The sequence below is a fragment of the Euleptes europaea genome, chromosome 5 (assembly GCF_029931775.1).
Source record: "Euleptes europaea isolate rEulEur1 chromosome 5, rEulEur1.hap1, whole genome shotgun sequence".
Lineage (NCBI taxonomy): Eukaryota > Metazoa > Chordata > Lepidosauria > Squamata > Sphaerodactylidae > Euleptes > Euleptes europaea.
The window spans coordinates 18,418,006-18,439,448 of record NC_079316.1 but is presented as its reverse complement, the minus strand read 5'-3'; the positions used below and the strand labels follow the sequence as shown (position 1 = coordinate 18,439,448).

The following is a 21,443-nucleotide window of genomic DNA, read 5'->3' as shown; positions in this document are numbered from 1 at the left end:
CCCCCTTTTAATGTATCTTTTGGTTTTTATTGTAATATCTAAGCATCCTAATTCTGGTTGTGAGCAGCGTTATAAATAAACTGTAATTAGATTTGCCCCCTTGTAACGGGGGATCCTCAACTTCCCCACCTTCTCTGACTCAACGTGGCTCGCATTCCCTTTTTTCAAATTAAGGGAGCTTATTTTTTGAAACAGCTGTGCTCTGACACATGCGGCCCTCAAGGGGGCAGCAGAGGCCTTAACTTTAGGGGGAAACTCTTTCCTGCTTGCTTGTCTGAGCAGTCAAATGCTCTGAAGGTGTGATTTTGTAACTCCTATCTTGGTATGCAGGTACAGGTTGAGTATCCCTTATCCGGACATCCGATATCCCAAAACCGAATCTTTTGAGCCTGCATGCAGGCATTACTCACAAGCCCTCAGCACTGCCACTGATGGTTCAATGTACACAAAATTATTAAAAATCCTGTTGAAAATTGCATTCAGTCCATGTATATAAAGTATATATAAAGCATAATCGAAATTTGTGTTTAGACTTGGGTCCCCTCCCCAAGATATCAATTATGTATATGCAAAAATTCCAAAAATACGGAACGCTTCTGGTCCCAAACTGTCCAGATAAGGGATGCTCAACCTGGATATGTAGCATGCAATATCTGATTTTTAAAGTGCACATATTTTTCTTCTCTCTGGGAAGTAGGGAGCAGAGACATTGCACATGAAGCTTGAGGATTTTAGTATACCCGGATCTTTGAAATGTGTATCTTAAGTTCAAGATTATTCACTTTTGCCTGCAAGTTAATTCTCGATTTTTTTTCCATTGCAGGAAAATCTTATTTATGCAACGGATCCCGATTCCATCGAAGTAAACACAAAAGATATGGACAGTACATTGAGCAGGGCATCCCGGGCCATCAAGAAAACATCCAAAAAGGTGAGCAGTCCAATAAATGCATGACTCAAGCCACCTTTGTTATGTTCTGTGGCAGGATCCATGCAAACCCTTTGAGAGGAATAAGTTTTTAGGTCTTTGAACTCCCTAAAAGGGAGGCCGTGTGCGTGCTCCACACTTCTGAAGAGAAAGTGGATGTGCTGGTACAGCACACCATTCAGAACTCAAAGTGACATTTATGTCTGTACACATCGCTGTGCATTTTGAACTGAGAGCCAGCGTGGTGTAGTGGTTAAGAGCGGTGGTTTGGAGCTGTGAATTCTGATCTGGAGAACTGGGTTTGATCCCCCCACTCCTCCACATGAGTGGCGGAGGCTAATCTGGTGAACTGGGTTTGTTTCCCCGCTCCTACACACAAAGCCAGCTGGGTGACCTTGGGTTAGTCACACTCTCTCAGCCCCACCTACCTCACAGGGTATCTGTTGTGGGGAGGGGAAGGGAAAGTGATTGTAAGCCTGTTTGATTCTGCCTTAAGTGGTAGAGAAAGTTGGCATATAAAAATCAACTCTACTTTTTCTTCAACTGTAAGCCTCAACTTACAGCTTGAGGCCAGCGTGCCTTAAGGACCACCTACTCCTAACCTCCTACCGGAATACTGTGGTCAACTTTGGGTGCCCTGCTTCGGGTACCACCATCTTTCGAGGATAGATAGATGGCAATCCCCCGCAACAGAGCCTTCTTAGTTGTGGCACTAGCACTGTGGAACTCTGGGAAGATTCATCTGTTCCCCTTCTGTCATTGTCTTCCATCAGCAGGTGAAGACTTCTTTTGTTTTGTCGGGTGTTCCCTCAGTAGTTCTCATTGACCCTTCCTCCTGTTCACTTATTTGTGTGTTTTGTTTTAAATGTTTTTATATTTTAATGTGCGCTTTTTTAATCTTGTTTTTTTATTGTTTGCTGGCTTGGGGACCCAAAGTTGGGTGGAAAACATGGCTTGTGTTTAGAGCGCCGTCAAGTCGCAGCCGACTTATGGCAACTCCAGCAAGGGAGTTTTTCAAGGCAAGTGAGAAGCAGAGGTGGTTTCCCGTTCCTGCTGGCAGCAGTTTAGCAGTGGAATCTGGCTGCCCAGGGAGGTGGTGAGCTTCCCCCTCGCTGGCGGCTTTCAAGTGGTTGGACGAACACTTGTCATGGCTGCTCTAGGCTGATCCTGCATCAAGCAAGGGGGTTGACTAGATGGCCTGTATGGCCCCTTCCAACTCTGTGATTTTATGAGATTGAGCTATACCATGCTGCCTTCCCTCCGGAAACATGGCTTACAATGTTTTGAATTAACTTTGCAAGGGAGCTTTCAACTGTGGTCTGCTGGTTTCTTTTCTCCTCTTAAGGCTCTTTCATACTACTTCCGGTGAGCAATTTCAGCTTCTGCTACTAGCGCAAGGGACGCTTTAATTTCTTTTTTTTTGGGGGGGGGGAAAAGTAACTCCAGCAAAACCGCAGAGGAAAGGGAGATTCAAAGATGGAACTGGCTTAGTGCAAACTGAGACGGTTGCTATGTTTAAGGCTCAGTTTGAAAATTTCATCTAAAAGCAGTTCTCAAATGCTACATGGAAATCGAACTCCGGGTTGTGCAATACAGCACAGTAGTTAAGTGGCAACCAGCTCAATTTCGTCGTCTTCTCTGAAGTTTTTGCTTAATCTGTCTCTTGTCAACTTCTGCAGGTTACGCGAGCATTCTCCTTCTCAAAGACGCCCAAGAGAGCGCTCCGAAGAGCTCTGATGGCGCACAGCAGCGTTGAAGAAAAGAGTTTCGGCACCACTAGCGAGAATTATTTAGGGGGGCGCATGGCTAGCACCTCGTCACTCTCCGTAAGTGTCTCCTCTCTGGTCAGATTCATCACTGCAGTTTGTGGCATTAAATGCCCATTAATCAGCCGCGTCTGCTCCTCAGAGTAGCCGGGGAGTTGCCTCTCAGGGCTTCTGACACAGCAAGAGAAGTCACATGACTTTCAGGACAGGCGAGTAAACGACTCAGTAATTATGTTACAATCCTCAATTTAAAATATGAAAAACACAGGGAGACGGTAGTTTTAATGACTCAGTATCAATCAGTGTCTATTATAGTGTGTGTGTGTGTGTTAAGTGCCGTCAAGTCGTCTCCGACTCATGGCGACCCTATGAATCAATGTCCTCCAAAATATCCTATCTTTGACAGCCTTGCTCAGGTCTTGCAAACAGGGCTGTGGCTTCCTTTATACAGTCAATCCATCTCTTGTTGGGTCTTCCTCTTTTCCTGCTGACTTCAACGTTTCCTAGCATGATTGTCTTTTCCAGTGGGTCTTGTCTTCTCATAATGTGACCAAAGTATGACAGCCTCAGTTCAGTCATTGTAGCTTCTTTCCTTTCCTTTATCCCTTAGAAGCTCCTTGAGCCATTGATCTTGAGCAGCATTTTAGCTTCTAGGGTCAGTTCAGGCTTGATTTGAACTATAACCCACTATTTTGTTTTGTTTTTTTGGGCAGTCCACGGTATCCATAACACTCTCCTCCAACACCACATTTCAAAGGAGTCTACTTTCTTTCACACCCATAACATAGTAGCTCTGTTATATTAGGGATATTGAAAATTGACAGGAATGGAAAACAGGTGGTATAAAGCTCTAGATTCAGAGCCTGTTGAAACGAAAGCTTTGCAAAGCTCAAGCATTACTGTGTAGACCTTTCTTGGCATCGTTCTTTCCGATATCCTGGATAGTGCAGTGCTGGAAAAAGCGTGAGAGCCTTTAGGTTCCACAGATCTAAAGCAGCCAGTTCCTGGGCTACAAACAGCAAACTCCGGGAATGGATCTAAGAATGTAAGGAGCTCGGTTGTGTCAGACCCCCAATCCAGCAGCATCCTGCTTTGCGCAGTGGTCCAAACCGTTGACACCGGAGGGCCAGTGACCAGGACGCAGAGGCCAAAATCCTTCCCCTGAGGTTGCCTCCTAGCACTGGTATTTTGAGGTTCACTTCTTCTGCATGTGGAGGTTTTGTTTTATTTGCTTTGGGTAGAAGGCACTGATGGACCCCCCCACCCTCCATGAATCTCCACGGTCCCCTTTAAAAACCCACCAGTGCTCGCTGCTGTCCCTGACATCCTCCGGTAGTGAATTCCACAATTTTATTAGTCACTGAGTAAAGGACAACTTTATTTTGTCCATCTGGAATCTAATGCCCATCAAGTTGACTGGGTGTTCCAGAGTGGGAGGCTAACTCCTGCTTGGTAATTACAGAGTAGCGAGGTTTATTGTATCCTGCTAATGTTTTTGAAGTCAGAACACCTCTCTGGCTGGTGGCATCTTAACTGGAATAAAGAAATAGATTGTAAATACGAAACAGAAGCAAAGCACACATGTGATGGCAACGTTGCAAGATTCAAGAAGAGTTAGTTTTTATATGCCGACTTTCTCTACTACTTAAGGAAGAATCAAGCTGGCTTACAATCACCTTCTGTTCCCCTTCCCACAACAGACACCCTGTGAGGTAGGTGGGGCTGAGAGAGCTCTAAGAGAACTGTGAATAGCCCAAGGTCACCCAGCTGACTTCATGTGTAGGAGTGGGGAAACCCAACTGGTTCACCATATAAGCATCCACCGCTCATGTGGAGGAGTGGGGAATCAAACCTAGTCCTCCAGATTAGAGTCCACTGCTCCAAACCACTGCTCTTAACCACTACACCACGTTGGCTCTTTAGTGTGGTGGAATCTGCCCTCTTGAGGCTGAGAGATCCACTTTTCAAACTCTGAGCTAGAAAATCTGCCGCACTCTTCAGCCTTGAAAAAATCTATTCGTAACTGTCTGTAAGCCTCCAAGTGTGCAGGAATTTGGACCTCTTAGAATGCAAAATTTGGACCTCTTAGAATGCAAAAGTCTCCCAAAAATACAGTTAATGAATAGAAGAAGAGTTGGGGGTTTTTATACCCTCCTTTTTCTTTAAGGAGTCTCAAAGTGGCTTACAATTGCCTTCCCTTCCCCACAACAGACCCCTTGTGAGGTCGGTGGGGCTAAGAGTTCTGAGAGAACTGTTTCTGGCCCAAGGTCACCCGGCAGGCTTCATGTGGAGGAGTGGGGAATCAAACCCAGTTTTCAAGATTATGATCCGCTGCTCTTAACGACTACACCACTCTGGCTAGGATACTTGTCATGATTTCTTTTTGGTACTTATGACATTGCCCTGTAGCAAGGATGATTTTAAAAAGTTGAACAGTGAGAAGAGCAGGGAACTAGGTTACCACACTCCTGAACATGTCCACTCCCCTTTTAAAGCCTTCCAAGCTGGCAGCCATCCTCACATCCTGGGGCAGGTAGTTCCACAATTTAACTATGTATGGTATGACGAAATAGCCAACCAATAACACAACAGGCCCGTTGCGATGGGTTCTGCATAGGTGGTGGAAGCTCCAGGTATGCCACCCAACACCACCTTCACCATTTGGCCTCCCAAAAGGGGTGCTCCCCCCACCCCAGGGAGAAAAGACTATGTGTATGATTCCTTTCCTGCTGCTTTGGAATCCTTGCAGGATTAGAAGTGTGTGGGCAGGAGCCCCGCAGCTGGCTTTTTGATCCACCCCAGTCTTTATTAGAAAATGGCAAATTTAGAGAGAAACTTCACAGAAAGAAGACAAAATAAATTACAAAGATGATTCAGGCAGAACATAAGCAGCCCCTGCAGCTGTTCGTATGAAAGCTAGCTGCTTTCTCCGTTTTAGTTTAAAACGGAAGCTGAGAACTGCTACCCTGTTTAAGAGCATAAGAAAAGCCATGCTGGATCAGACAGACCAAGGGCCCATCAAGTCCAGCAGTCTGTTCATGCAGTGGCCAACGAGGTGCCTCCAGGAAGCCCACAAACAAGACAACTGCAGCAGCATCGTCCTGCCTGTGTTCCACTGCACCTAATATAATAGGCATGCTCCTCTGAGACTGCAGAGAACAGGTATGCATCATGACCAGTATTCATTTTGATGAGTAGCCATGGCTAGCCCTCTCCTCCATGAACATGTACACTCCCCTCTGAAAGCCTTCCAAGTTGGCAGCCATCACCTGGGGCGGGGAGTTCCACAATTTAACTATGCATTGTGTGAAGAAATACTTCCTTTTATCCATTTCTGAACCAGGAAAAACAGGGGGAGTCCCACCACAGCCAGGCTGAGCCCCAGAAAAGCCCCTTGCTTTGCAAGCCCCCCCCCCCCCGGTGGCATGAGCATAGGGGTGCTGGGAGGCAATCCCCTAACTTATGGCAGAGGGGACCTTGTCAAATGGGGGGCGGCGGCAAATGGGTGCTCTGCTTGCTCCCACGGCTCTGGCATTTAAAGCCAGGTGGTTGTTTTGAAAGCCAAGGAGGGGCAGCGTGGCTTTTTCAGATCCTGCAGCGCTAGAATTCGTCCCCCTGTTGAGGGTCGGTGGGCAGCCAGCCAGCCACTTCTGTGTTCTCCAGCCCTGGGGCTGTTTCCTTACAGGGTTGTTTTTTTTAGATCTTCGGCTCAAGAGGATCGTGTTGCATTTCCCTGCATTAGCAGCAGAACCCCAAAGTTCTAAAATTCAGCTTGATGTGGGAACCTGCATCAAAAACACTGTTTCCCTCCCACACGCACACTTTTTAGCTCGTTGCTCCTCTGCATCCGAAATTCAGCCTTGCATTGATGCTTTCCTGTGGCTCAGTGGTGGAGCACCTGCTTGGCATGCAGAAGGTCCCAGGTTCAATCCCCAGCATCTCCAGTTAAAAGGGACTAGGCAAATAAGTGATGTGAAAGACCTCTGCCTGAGACCCTGCAGAGCCGCTGCTGGTCTGAGTAGACAATACTGACTTTGATGGACCAAGGGTCTGATTCAATATAATGCAGCCTCATGTGTGTTATCCTAACAATAATCCGCAGCGTGATGTGGGCCCTTTACATGGTACTTGCAGTTATTTACAGAATATATAGGTATATATGAATATATGAAGCACTTTGGAGCCCTCCAAGCGGTGTCCAAACATTAAGTATCATTACTGCTTTTTGGTGGGTGGATAAAAGCCATAGATTGCCACTCGGTTTGACACTCTGAATCTTAAGCTACTGATGCAGCGCTGGTTGCTGATAGGAGCTGTATGGAAATACAGCTGTGGTCCAGGCCATACTGTGCCCTACGCCTGTATTCCGCTGTGCCATTGAATCTAGCCTACCCGCTTTTGTAACTGGCACGTGTGTATGTTGGTTATAAATGAGCGCTAAAGGCGGAAATGAAGCGGTGGTTATACTCACCTAAGGATCTCTCCTTGGAGACAGAACTGCTTCAGCACTTCCTTTTTCTCAGCATAGACGCAAGTAGCAGTTTCCAGCCACACAGCCTCATCGTTGAAACGGTCTCTCTCCTTTTGAAGGTGCACATTGCTTAAATGCTGAATTGGGAGGGGCCGGGGTTCAGTGGTAGAGCATCTGCTTGGCATGCAGAACGTCCCAGGTTCAATCCCCGGCATCTCCAGTTAAAGGGACTAGGCAAGTAGGTGATGTGAAAGACCTGTACCTGAGACCCTGGAGAGCAGCTGCCAGTCTGAGTAGACAATACTGACTTTGATGGTCCAAGGGTCCAGTTCGGTATAAGGCAGCTTTCATGTGTCATGTGAGATGATTACAGCTTCCCTGGTACAGTAACCTAATCTCTGAAAGGGGTAAATCTCATTTAAGCTGATTTGGAACGTGTCAGGCGGAAGGGTTCAAGGGAAACCTGTTAACCTGTTGCCCTTGGGAGGTGGCGCTAGCGAGGCTCTTTGTTTGGCTGGTGTAAATGGAGCCTGGGGGGAGAAACGAGATGCGAGAGCTTTCAAACCGGATCCAATGGGCGCCCCGCGGATTAACTCCTCACCCCACCCCTTCTATTTTTAGATGATGCGCTGCTCTTCCACGTACAGCTTGAGCGGCTTGGCTAAGCAGGCGGTTAGCGTGCACCGTTCCAACTCGGTGGACGGGAGCTCCCCGAGCTCTCAGCCCCGGCCTGTGGTTTCCACTCCCCTTGGGCTAGAAGGGCGAGTCGCTTCCAGCCCCGAGCAATTAAACAGCCGCTCCTCGGGCTGCCCGATCGCCACCACCGAGACCGATGAATGTGGCGGCCACAGCAGCGTTGCCTAAAGTGAGCTCCATAATCTTTTCCGTTGAGCATTTTGGGGAGACACGGTGGCTTGACTTCAGTAAGGCGTATGGTCTGTCTGCTCCCCTCTAGGTGCTGGCTTATTCTTGGTCTTGTGCACGTTCTCCTTCCTCGCATGAGGTTCTCGGTTCATTCTTAAATGAACCGAGGGGTCATCACAAACACTGGTCCGTTTTGGTTTTCTCTGGAAGTTCTCTAACGTCGTGTTCCAAATAAGTGGTGTGCATGTTTATGTTGGCACAAACCCCTGAGCCTTCTGATCGAGAATGGGAGCAGACAGCAGGGTGGGTTTAAGCGTCACGTTCCCGAATCCCTCCCTCTCATAATGCCCTGTGCAACTTCATGGTCTTACATGTGATCTGTAGCAGAAGCATTTGGTGTTGGTACCTCACGGGATGTCAGTGAAATGGTGACCTGCAGAACAATAAAAAATTTTGGACGCGGGGTGGCGATGGTGGGTAGGAGTTTTAGTCTCGCTCATCCGTTTTGCCAGCAGAGGTGCTCCCCTCCACTGACATAAGACACTCTTCCATCTAGATATTAGGAAGAAATTTCTAGCAGTTAGAGTGGTTCCTCAGTGGAACAGGCTTCCTCGGGAGGTGGTAAGCTCTCTTTCCCTGGAGGTTTTTAAGCAGAGGCTAGATGGCCATCTGTCAGCATTGATGATGCTATGACCTTAGGCAGATCATGAGAGAGAGGGCATCTTGGCCATCTTCTGGGCATGGAGTAGGGGGTCACTGTGTGTGTGTGTGTGGGGAGGTAGTTGTGAATTTCCTGCGTTGTGCAGGGGGTTGGACTAGATGACCCTGGTGGTCCCTTCCAACTCTGATTCTATGATCTCATTCCAGGGGAGTGCTCTGAACTTGCTTCTGCTAGCAGAACAGTATCGCTTGATCTCAGTTGGCACATTGCCAGAACTGGCTGCAGATGATCAAAACGTAAAGCAAACCAGCCTTAAAGCTTGTCAATTATAAAAATGAACATGGGAGGGCAGTTAGCAATTTAGCAGCCCAAGACTGGGGCGCTTTTGACCTCCCAGCTGAAGCCAAAGGGGGCATTTGCTTGGAGGCTTAAAAATGCTTCTGGGGCAGAACAACTTGTGCAGTGTTTAAGTTGCAAGTAAGGTCTCTCGTGAGGCTTGGCTGTGCAGCAAGAAAACCTGGAAAGGTGTTTGTATCGCAAAAACATGAAGCTCCCAGGGATAAAAAGCTTATGTGGGAAGCTCCTAACCAGCATTAAGTGCAAAGCATGTACCTCTTAACAGGGTTGGCTAAAATTTGGATAACTTGCCAGAACCTCCAACAGATTCAAGTTGAAACAAATTAAAAATCCTCTAAAATTGGTCCAAAACAAACAAAAAACCCTAAATTGGGTAAATGGGAAAGCTTCTCCACCTTCTAAAAAAAAAGTCCCCCTAAATTATCTTTTTATGGTCATAGAATCATAGAGTTGGAAGGGACCACCAGGGTCATCTAGTCCAACCCCCTGCACAATGCAAGAAATTCACAACTACCTCCCCCCCACACCCCCAGTGACCCCTACTCCATGCTCAGAAGATGGCCAAGATGCCCTCCTTCTCATCATCTGCTTAAGGTAATAGAATCAGCATTGCTGACAGATGGCCATCTAACCTCTTCTTAAAAACCTCCAGGGAAGGAGAGCTTACCACCTCCCAAAGAAGCCTGTTCCACTGAGGAACTGCTCTAGCTTGGTCATGCCAAGAGGTATTTCTGCCTGCAAGATATATGTACTGTTAACACTTCTTGGTTTCTTTCAACAGGGCATTCACTCACCTTCCCTGCTCAACCTTCCGTCAATGTTCGAAAAGAGAAGCCATACATTAAGCCGGTCAACAACTCACTTAATATGAAATGGGCGGGAGATGGAGCTGTGACTTAAAATCGTGACTGACAACCCTGGCCTGGCTGTCCAAGCTACCAGTTACTGACATGAATGGTGATACTTAGTTAGTTAGCACTTAGTGGCAAGTTAGCAAGCATTTAGATAACACTAAGCCAATCACCAAGAAATTGTCTGATTTGTCCAGAAAACAAGTGAAGGACTGGAACTTGGTATGGGGTATTATTGCACAAATTGCCCTGTTGCATGATGGAAATGTTTTGCTCAGTGTAAAGACTCCTCAAATAAAGAGACATTGGAATCGTTTATTAAAGTAATAAATAAAATAAATAACGTTAGGAGTTGCTTGCAGATGCCTCCACTGGCTGAGAAAAGCGACGTTTACTTTTTAAAATGGGCTTTGTATGTTTGTCAGTTGGATGTGTTTAACTTAACTAATGCACGGACCAACGTTTAAAATGCTTCAGACTTCCAGTCCTTTCATGAAACCTGCTTTTATAGGCTGTCTAAAGGGTGTAGGTTTGTGGAAGCACGACTCTACTTCTGGCATGGTTTGACACTGAATTGTTGGTGGCGGTTTGATGGAAATGTGCAACGTTTGCACTGATATCCGCATTGATCCAACCTTGTTTAGTTGCTAGGAACAATTTTGTCCAACGAAATGGCAAAGCCCCCAGGAAAAATAATCACTGAGCTTAATTGTATTTATAGTCCTTAAATGGAGGCCAATTTTAAAAGCTATCTCCAAAACTTAGTGAAACACTTCTTAAAATATCTATTGCTGCTATTTTTTGTTATTCATAGGCTTTCATTTAAAAAGTCACCCTATTTTCCCTATCCGTCTTATTTTCTTTCTAATTTCAACATTTTAGAATGATCAGGGTTTCAGAATATGTTCTACACTCTGGAAACTAAGTTTTTGTATGTCATTTACTTTGTTTCTTGTTGCCTATATTTCGGGACTGGTAGGCCAATGCGACTTTTGATTCTTTTAACCACAGCTACTTGTTTGTATAAATTGTGCCGCTTCTGTATTTTTTATATTCTGTATTGGCAGGAACTTTGTAAATAAACTGAACTATTGACATTGCTCAATTTGCTTTTTGATGGCATAACATCATGATTTCTTAAAAAAACACCACAAAACCCCAGAAATCACACTTTAAAATATTATGCATGCTCCATATCCTAGCAACACACAACCTATTCAGTTGCTTTTGAGAGTGTTTTCTTTTAACCCAACAGGTTACAGTTTTGTTCACAGTAGGAAAGTGGCAAAAGATGGGAGTGTTCGTATGCAAATTTTAAAATGGGAGATGAGAACATCTCGATGTTGAATTGCTGCTTGTTTCTGCTTTTGATTAGTTACTCGACAAAATAGCTGGTTATTGGGAGAAGTGAATATTCTGACGCTTCCTGATTGAATCCAGTAATCCTTATTTTGCTTTGAAAGAGAAAAGGGAGGATAAATGCAGGTCAGAAGATAAGACGTGGAAATACAGATTTCTCTTGGCGGGGAGCTCTTCCATGGGGTTGTGTGAGTAAAATGGCAAGTTCTCCAATTATTGCCAGAGTAGTGAAAAAGCTCTACATGGGCAGCTCCAGAGCCACCTACTGAAATCGGTCAAGCTACAGTGAAGAAGAAGAGCTGGTTTTTATATGCTGACTTTCTCTGCTACTTGAGGAAGAATCAAACCGGCTTACAATCACCTTCCCCTCCCCACAACAGACACCCTGTGACGTAGGTGCAGCTGAGAGAGCGTGACTAGCCCAAGGTCACCCAGCTGACTTCATGGGTAGGAGTGGGGAAACCAACCTGGTTCACCAGATTAGCCTCCGCTCATGTGGAGGAGTGAGGAATCAAACCCAGTTCTCCAGATCAGAGTCCATTGCTCCAAACCACCACTCTTAACCACTACACTATGCTGAAGAAGCAGAACCAAAGAAGATGATGGGTTAACTTGGTCAACAGCATTCCTGTGGAAATGAGGAACTGTCAAAGAATAGATGGGAGCTCTGGTTCTTGGTGAACATGGGAAGTTTATTTGCCCTGACCTGACAAGATTAACTCAACTTAAATATCATTAACAATAGATTGTGGATAGTTGGGAGAGGAAAGATAGGGCAGCTTAATCAGAAGAAGTACTCTTCACTAGGTGTATATTCTCACTGGCCCTGACCTGGATGGCCCAGGCTAGCCTGATCTCAGAAGCTAAGCAAGGTCGGCCCTGGTTAGTAATTGGATGGGAGATCACCAAAGAATACCAGAGTCTCTGGAGAGGGAGACAATGGTAAACCACCTCTGTGAGTCTCTTGCCTTGAAAACCCTACAGGGTCACCATAAGTGGGCTGTGACCCGATGGCACTTTACACATACACATTCTCACTGCACAGTGATTCATCTCTGTTCCTTGCTGGAGAGGTGGGGGAGAAATTTGAACAGTAAAAATGTTCCTCTTTCTCAACATGATGTGCTGGAGCCACAGTAACTGGCTGGCACTCGATGCAGAGCTGGCATAGTTCTCTTAAGTTTTGAAAATATTTTGCCGAGTATGTTTTGAGACTTCTTGACATCTGAAAGTAGTAACAAACCCAAACTGCGTACAAAAGGTTTGGATGACTTTCCCCCAAAAAACAAGGACATTGGAATGCTTTTCCACAGGAATAAACTGCCCCAAATTTGAGAGATTGTCTTTAAAGCATTAATAAGCCAATCTTTTCTCCCAGATAACTGGTTGATCTGCTTGGCATAGCTCCCTGTTTTCCCAAGAGGGAAAATGGAAGGCCAAAAATGTAGCTGTATATTAAACACTGGCATAGCATCCTTAGGTGTGAGTCTTAAATGGAGTCCTATTAACTCATGATGCTGCAAGAAGCTAGTGTGGAGCAGTGGCTGATGGTACAGAATCTGGGAGGCCCAGGTTCAAATCCCCACTTTGCCATGGAAGCTTGCTAGGTGACCTTGGGCCAGTCACACGCAGCCTAACTTACCTTGCAGGATTACCTTGTTGTGAGGATGAAATGGAGAGGAGAGTGATGCAAGTAGTTTTGGGTCCCACATTGGAGAGAAGGGCAAGGTATAAGCAAAGTAAAAATTTAAAAAGCTCTCATTTGATTTTCTTGATGTTTAAACCATGGATGGCCCTGTCTTGGGTCTGGGTTCAAAATGACAAGTGTATCCAAAGTGCTTTACAATTGGTGTGTGCCACTTCAGTTTTCGTATGGTATGTTGACTTGTCTCCCTACATAAAAATCTTACCATTGGAAAGGAGGGAAGGAAAGCCTGCTGCTCCAGCACAAAGGTGCTACTCTTTGTTTGCAGACAACACCCTTTTGAAGTAATGCGGTGCTACCACTTGTTTCTCTCTGGTGCTAATTATTCTGGTTTTAATCCTATGCTGCACTACATGAACAGTGACGTTCCTGCCTGTCCCTCTCCCACTGCAGTTGTCAGCTCCCCTTGAAGTTGAGCTTTCTTAGGTCAAGAACCTCGTGGTGGTCAGAGAGAGGCAGTGTGGTGTAGTGGTAGAGTTGGACTAAGCTTCAAATCCCCGCTGCTAGGTGATCTTGGTCCAGTCACACGGCACTCAGACTAATCTGCATCACGGGGTTGTTGTGAGGATAAAATTGTGGAGGGGAGAACGATGTGAGCCACTGGGGAGAAAGTTGGGGTACAAAGGAAGTAAAAATCTGGGTCCATAGGAGTGGGGATTGCTCTCCCCTTCTGTGGTTTGAAGGGTATTGCATGAGGAAAGGGTAAATGGCACCCATGCTTCCCTCTCCTAGCTCTAAGAATAAAAAGATGATGGAGTGAATTGCTCATTCTTCATCCGCGTTTTCCACCAGGCGATTTGCCAGCATGGTGTAGTGGTTAGGAGTGGTGGACTTTAATCTGGAGAACTGGGTTTGATTCCCCACTCCTCCACAGGAGCAGCGGACTCTAACCTGGCGAACCGGGTTGGTTTCCCCACTCCTCCACATGAAGCCTGCTGGGTGACCTTGGGCCAGTCACAGTTCCCTCCGAACTCTCTCAGTCCCACCTACCTCACAAGGTGTCTGTTGTGGGGAGAGGAAAAGAAGGAGATTGTTAGCTGGTTTGATTCTCCTTCGAAGGTAGAGTAAGCCGGCATATAAAAACCCACTCTTCTTCTACCACGTGACTTGCATGACTCAACCAGGCCCTGCAGCTTGCAACTGTTCAACAGCAGCCACCCTGCAAGCCAGTTTGCAAGGCCTGAGGAAGACTCTTAATGAGAGGATGTTTTGGAGGTCATCAATTCATAGGGTCGCCATAAGTTGGAAGTGACTTGACAGCACTTAACCCACACACAGAGATAATAAATATAGCTGAAGATGGGGGGCAGATAAAAGGAGAGTGGTTGGGAAAGAGACATGGAAGCAGGGTAAGTTGAGAATCTGGGGGCTGTCAGGAGGGGAACAGGTAGGGTTGCCAACCTCCAGTTCCTCAGCAAACTAGAAACAGCACTTCACAAGCTAGACACAATGATTATAAAGTAGTGGTATTTAATAACATATCCACCACTGATAGTATATAGGCAAAAACATGTATTGTTGATTATTGCCTTAAAAGTAACACCAAAGAGAGGACTATGCCTTGTTACAAACAAATAGCAGTATTATAGGTAAGTCCATGAAAGGGGGTGCCAACCTCCCTTTCTTCCACAGATATGCTTCTTGAGAGTAGCAATTCAGTAGTGCAGTTGTTCTCAACAGAAGCCCGGTGATCTTTCTGTTTCAGCAATTAATGCCTTCTTCAGGGACCACTATATCATAAATTAGTACATAATGCTAATTAACAAATAATAATTAATATAAATATGCTAGCAATTGGCTTAAACAAGGGAGAAAATAGAGAGAAGATAGAGCATCATACTCACACGCTGGCTGTTATTAACATTCTCTGCGTTGGCAATTTACCAAAGATACTGCCCTTAATTTTAAATGGTGCAGTCACATGTAAGAATTAACCATTAAAGAGACAGTTACATTTTGCATTACAGAAAAACTGAATTCAATTAAAGAGACAGCTGTTACATAAATTATGTTACAAATAGCATGCTAAATCCATCGAGGTGTTCAGTCCTTTAGGATACAAAGTATCAAACATGTGGATGTATTTAGATTCTTGACGCCTTAATATGAGATCCACATCAGACCTATCATATTTCTGTTGATTGAATCGCCATAACACAAAAAATGAAAGATCCTCATCAGTGTGATTATTGTCAAGGAAATGCTGTGTTAGTGGGGCCTCCAATACACGTTGCCTAATCCTGGACCTGTGTTCACTTATGCGATATTTGAGTTGTCTATGGGTTTTTCCAATGTACCAAAAATGGCAAGCACATTTTATCGCATAAATTAAATGTTTGGAATCACAGTTATTAAAACTCTCAATCATGAACTTTTGGCCAGTAGCTGGATTAATGATTTCTTTGACTGTTAGCATGAACCTGCAACTTTGGCAGGAACCGCATTTGAAATTACCCTTAGGTAAGTTGGCAACTGACTCCTCACATGCTTTATTGCTTATTAGAATGTCTCGGAAAGACCTGGTTCTTTTATATGCCATTCGTGGTAAAGACTGGCAGCCAGGCAAATGTTGGACTAAATGCCAATGTTTGTGAATCACCTGTCTAATTAAAGGAGATAATGAAGTGTACTGCAACACACAAGTAACGCGATCCGAACGTTGTGCCATTAATTGAGATAATAGTTGAGTTCTAGATCTATCTCGTGTTCTGGACATGGCTTGCTTAATAATTTTATTCGGGTACCCACGTTGTTGTAATTCAACACTAAGCTGATTTGCAGCCTGTGAGAAATCTTCATCATTTGTAGAATTCCTTTTAAGGCGAAGTAACTGGCTGTAAGGTAGGTTATCCCTTAAATGGGGTGGGTGAAAAGATTCATAATGCAACAGAGTGTTGCGTGCCATTTCTTTTTTATAAGGACGGACTCCCAATTTACCGTCCTGTGTCTTAAAGACACGCACGTCCAAAAAGGCTATTTCCAAGCTGTTGTTTTCTCCACTGAATTTAATATTCGGATCACGCTCATTGATCCATATAAGGAATTCTTTGAAGGATTCTGCATCCTGCATCACCAAAAAAACATCATCAACATACCTAACGAAGAGATGGATCTTATCACTGAATGGGTTATTATGATAGATATAGGCTTGCTCAAAAGCAACCATATAGATGTTTGCAATTGACGGCGCGCATGCGCAGCCCATTGCAACGCCGTGAATCTGTAAAAAAAATTCCTCATTGTACATGAAATAATTTTTCTCCATGACAATATCCAACAAATTAAGTAAAAATGAAGTTGGGGGCTGTGGATCAGGTCTAGAGTCTAACAACCCAGCTATTATACTACGGACGGCTTCAAACGGCACATTCGTGTACAGGGCATTCACGTCCATTGTGCACAACACTGAATTTAAAGGGACAGAAATATTTTCTACTTTTACTATGAAATCACGAGTATCTTTGATAAATGCACTGGTTTTAGTGGTATAGATGTTCAAAAAGGATTCTAAGTACTTAGCCATTGGTTCTAAAATCGATTCAATACCTGCCACAATAGGTCTGCCCAAAGGGGGTCGGGTTGGTTTGTGAATCTTGGGTAAGATATAAAATCTGGGAATTTTGGGATGCTGATTATACAGATACTCCGCAGTCTCCTTAGAGATCTGCTCCAAGGATGACGCTTCATTAATTACAGTCCGGATCTTGAGGTGCAACGGCAGTTAACTAATACAGCATTTTACCGACGCCTCTCACATGATCCCACGGATGAGATACAGCTCATCATCCGGACTGTAATTAATGAAGCGTCATCCTTGGAGCAGATCTCTAAGGAGACTGCGGAGTATCTGTATAATCAGCATCCCAAAATTCCCAGATTTTATATCTTACCCAAGATTCACAAACCAACCCGACCCCCTTTGGGCAGACCTATTGTGGCAGGTATTGAATCGATTTTAGAACCAATGGCTAAGTACTTAGAATCCTTTTTGAACATCTATACCACTAAAACCAGTGCATTTATCAAAGATACTCGTGATTTCATAGTAAAAGTAGAAAATATTTCTGTCCCTTTAAATTCAGTGTTGTGCACAATGGACGTGAATGCCCTGTACACGAATGTGCCGTTTGAAGCCGTCCGTAGTATAATAGCTGGGTTGTTAGACTCTAGACCTGATCCACAGCCCCCAACTTCATTTTTACTTAATTTGTTGGATATTGTCATGGAGAAAAATTATTTCATGTACAATGAGGAATTTTTTTTACAGATTCACGGCGTTGCAATGGGCTGCGCATGCGCGCCGTCAATTGCAAACATCTATATGGTTGCTTTTGAGCAAGCCTATATCTATCATAATAACCCATTCAGTGATAAGATCCATCTCTTCGTTAGGTATGTTGATGATGTTTTTTTGGTGATGCAGGATGCAGAATCCTTCAAAGAATTCCTTATATGGATCAATGAGCGTGATCCGAATATTAAATTCAGTGGAGAAAACAACAGCTTGGAAATAGCCTTTTTGGACGTGCGTGTCTTTAAGACACAGGACGGTAAATTGGGAGTCCGTCCTTATAAAAAAGAAATGGCACGCAACACTCTGTTGCATTATGAATCTTTTCACCCACCCCATTTAAGGGATAACCTACCTTACAGCCAGTTACTTCGCCTTAAAAGGAATTCTACAAATGATGAAGATTTCTCACAGGCTGCAAATCAGCTTAGTGTTGAATTACAACAACGTGGGTACCCGAATAAAATTATTAAGCAAGCCATGTCCAGAACACGAGATAGATCTAGAACTCAACTATTATCTCAATTAATGGCACAACGTTCGGATCGCGTTACTTGTGTGTTGCAGTACACTTCATTATCTCCTTTAATTAGACAGGTGATTCACAAACATTGGCATTTAGTCCAACATTTGCCTGGCTGCCAGTCTTTACCACGAATGGCATATAAAAGAACCAGGTCTTTCCGAGACATTCTAATAAGCAATAAAGCATGTGAGGAGTCAGTTGCCAACTTACCTAAGGGTAATTTCAAATGCGGTTCCTGCCAAAGTTGCAGGTTCATGCTAACAGTCAAAGAAATCATTAATCCAGCTACTGGCCAAAAGTTCATGATTGAGAGTTTTAATAACTGTGATTCCAAACATTTAATTTATGCGATAAAATGTGCTTGCCATTTTTGGTACATTGGAAAAACCCATAGACAACTCAAATATCGCATAAGTGAACACAGGTCCAGGATTAGGCAACGTGTATTGGAGGCCCCACTAACACAGCATTTCCTTGACAATAATCACACTGATGAGGATCTTTCATTTTTTGTGTTATGGCGATTCAATCAACAGAAATATGATAGGTCTGATGTGGATCTCATATTAAGGCGTCAAGAATCTAAATACATCCACATGTTTGATACTTTGTATCCTAAAGGACTGAACACCTCGATGGATTTAGCATGCTATTTGTAACATAATTTATGTAACAGCTGTCTCTTTAATTGAATTCAGTTTTTCTGTAATGCAAAATGTAACTGTCTCTTTAATGGTTAATTCTTACATGTGACTGCACCATTTAAAATTAAGGGCAGTATCTTTGGTAAATTGCCAACGCAGAGAATGTTAATAACAGCCAGCGTGTGAGTATGATGCTCTATCTTCTCTCTATTTTCTCCCTTGTTTAAGCCAATTGCTAGCATATTTATATTAATTATTATTTGTTAATTAGCATTATGTACTAATTTATGATATAGTGGTCCCTGAAGAAGGCATTAATTGCTGAAACAGAAAGATCACCGGGCTTCTGTTGAGAACAACTGCACTACTGAATTGCTACTCTCAAGAAGCATATCTGTGGAAGAAAGGGAGGTTGGCACCCCCTTTCATGGACTTACCTATAATACTGCTATTTGTTTGTAACAAGGCATAGTCCTCTCTTTGGTGTTACTTTTAAGGCAATAATCAACAATACATGTTTTTGCCTATATACTATCAGTGGTGGATATGTTATTAAATACCACTACTTTATAATCATTGTGTCTAGCTTGTGAAGTGCTGTTTCTAGTTTGCTGAGTATCCTACAGCACGCTAACCTTTGTTTACCACCAAACCTCCAGTTCCTAGCTGGAGATCTGCTATTACAGATAGAGACCAGTTTACCTGGAGAAAATGGCTGCTTTGGCAATTGGACTCTATGGCGTTGCAGTCCCTCCCCTCCCCAAACCCCACCCTCCTCAGGCTCTGCCCCAAAAACCTCCTTCCGGTGGCAAAGAGGGACCTGGCACCCTAGGAAGAGGAAACAGTATGAGGAAGGGATACCAAGGGAAAGTGAGGTGCCACCCGCCACAAGTCTTTGCAGGTTCCCCACTGCGGCCGGGTCAGCTGGCACCGTGCAATTTGGCCAGGATTTTCCTGAGAAGAGGGCAGGAAGGAAACCTGAAGACAGGGGACAGATAAAGGTACTTTGGCTAATGGGTGGGGAGAGAAGGAACCAGGAAAAGGGGAGAGGCTATTGGGGCTTTGAGGGAAGGGAGGCCTATAACTGAGGACAGCCGCAAGAGGATCCATCTTTACTGGCCTCTCCATCCTGCCCCCCACTCTTGACATCTGTGGGGGGCTGAACTGCTGATATTCTATTGCACTGTGGCACCTAGGTACATTTATGGTCATCTGTGTATAAGTGATTTATTGAGATTATGGTTTTAATGATGTTGACGATTTTATGTATTTATATATGTTATGTTTTCAATTGTCGTTACCCGCCCTGAGCCTGGCTTGCTGGGGACAAGGGCAGGCTATAAATTTGAAAAATAAATAAATAAAATAAATAATGAGATTTCCCCCCCCCTCCACAAATCCTTGCGGGTTCCCCCTTGTATTATTATTTTTTGTTTGGTTCAAAATCCGGGGAGTGATCGTGTGCTCTTTTGCCTTTCCTCAGCTGGAGCACAGAGCTGTTGCTCTGCATTAATCTAGTTAGGGAGACTTCTGGAGTGCAAAATAAATCATGTGACTCCCCGGTCAGGAACCTTTTTAAAAAATGATGGTGCTGGTTTTGCTACTGCTACCTCCCGGCACCAGGATCTTTATAAATATGCAAGCTCCCTTTTCTCGTAGCCTAAAGAGGAAGTGGTTTATTGACTGGATGTGGGATTGCAGGCGCCAACCTTCTGCTGCTGCTGCTGCTTCTGCTTCTGCTGCTTCTGCTGCTGCTTCTTCTTCTTTCTATGCTGTGATGGCAAAGATAATATTTCACTTTACTTTCTGAAGCGGCTCAGCCTGGAGTTAGGGTTGCCAACCTCCAGGCAATAGCTGGAGATCTCCTGCTATTACAGCTGATCTCCAGCCGATAAAGATCAGTTCCCCTGGAGAAAATGGCCGCTTTGGCCATTGGACTCTATGGCATTGAAGTCCCTCCCCTCCCCAAACCACGCCTTCCTCAGGCTTCGCCCCAAAAATCTCCCTCTGGTAGCAAAGAGGGACCTGGCAATCCTACCTGGAGCGCATGTAAATATAAGCACAATTGATTTCATAGAATCATAGAGTTGGTAGAGACCACCAGGGTCACCAAGTCCAACAATGCAGGAAATTCACAACTACCTCCCCCATACACCTCCAGTGCCCAGAAAATGGCCAAGGTGCCCTCCCTCTCATGAACTGCCTAAGTTCATAGAATCAGCATTGCTGACAGATAACCATCTAGCCTCTGTTTAAAAACCTCCAGGGAAGGAGAGCTTACCACCTCCCGAGGAAGCCTGTTCCACCGAGGAACTGCTCTAGGTAAAAGGTAAAGGTCCCCTGTGCAAGCACCGAATCATTCCTGACCCATGGGGAGACGTCACATCCCGACGTTTTCTAGGCAGACTTAGTTTACGGGGTGGTTTGCCAGTGCCTTCCCCAGTTGTCTTCCCTTTACCCCCAGCAAGCTGGGTACTCATTTTACCGACCTCGCAAGGATGGAAGGCTGAGTCAACCTTGAGCAGGCTACCTGAAACCGACTTCCGTCGGGATCGAACTCAGGTCGTGAGCAGAGCTTTTGACTGCAGTACTGCAGCTGAACACTCTGTGCCACGGGGCTCCTGGAACTGCTCTAACTGTTAGAAAATTCTTCCTGATGTCTAGATGGAAACTCTTCTGATTTAATTTCAACCCGTTGGTTCTGGTCCGACCGTCTGGAGCAACAGAAAAACAACTTGGCAGCATCCTCTATATGACAGCCCCTCAAGTACTTGAACATGGCTATCATATCCCCTCTCAGTCTTCTCCTCTTCAGGCTAGACATACCCAGCTCCTTCAACCTTTCCTCATAGGACTTGGTCTCCAGACCCCTCACCATTGTTGCCGTCCTCTGGACATGTTCCAGCTGATCTATTTCTTTAAAGTGTGTGCTTCTTCTCCGCCCCCCTCAAATCCTCCCTGTTGTGCTGTGGTGGTTTGTACATTATGGTTGGGATGGCTGAGAAACCAAAGCCGGCTCC

At 44.7% G+C, this 21,443-nt stretch overlaps 1 protein-coding gene across 1 annotated transcript in view; it reads left to right on the top strand.

Annotated features, from left to right (window-relative positions):
- The window catches only part of ECT2 (epithelial cell transforming 2), a 53,578-nt gene extending 43,660 nt beyond the window's left edge, over positions 1-9,918 (top strand). Inside the window, exons 22-24 of the mRNA XM_056849679.1 lie at positions 824-931; positions 2,608-2,754; positions 9,829-9,918. Coding sequence (XP_056705657.1) covers positions 824-931; positions 2,608-2,754; positions 9,829-9,918 — 345 coding nt within the window. The remainder of the gene's footprint in view (positions 1-823; positions 932-2,607; positions 2,755-9,828) is intronic.
- Positions 9,919-21,443: the final 11,525 nt, after the last annotated feature.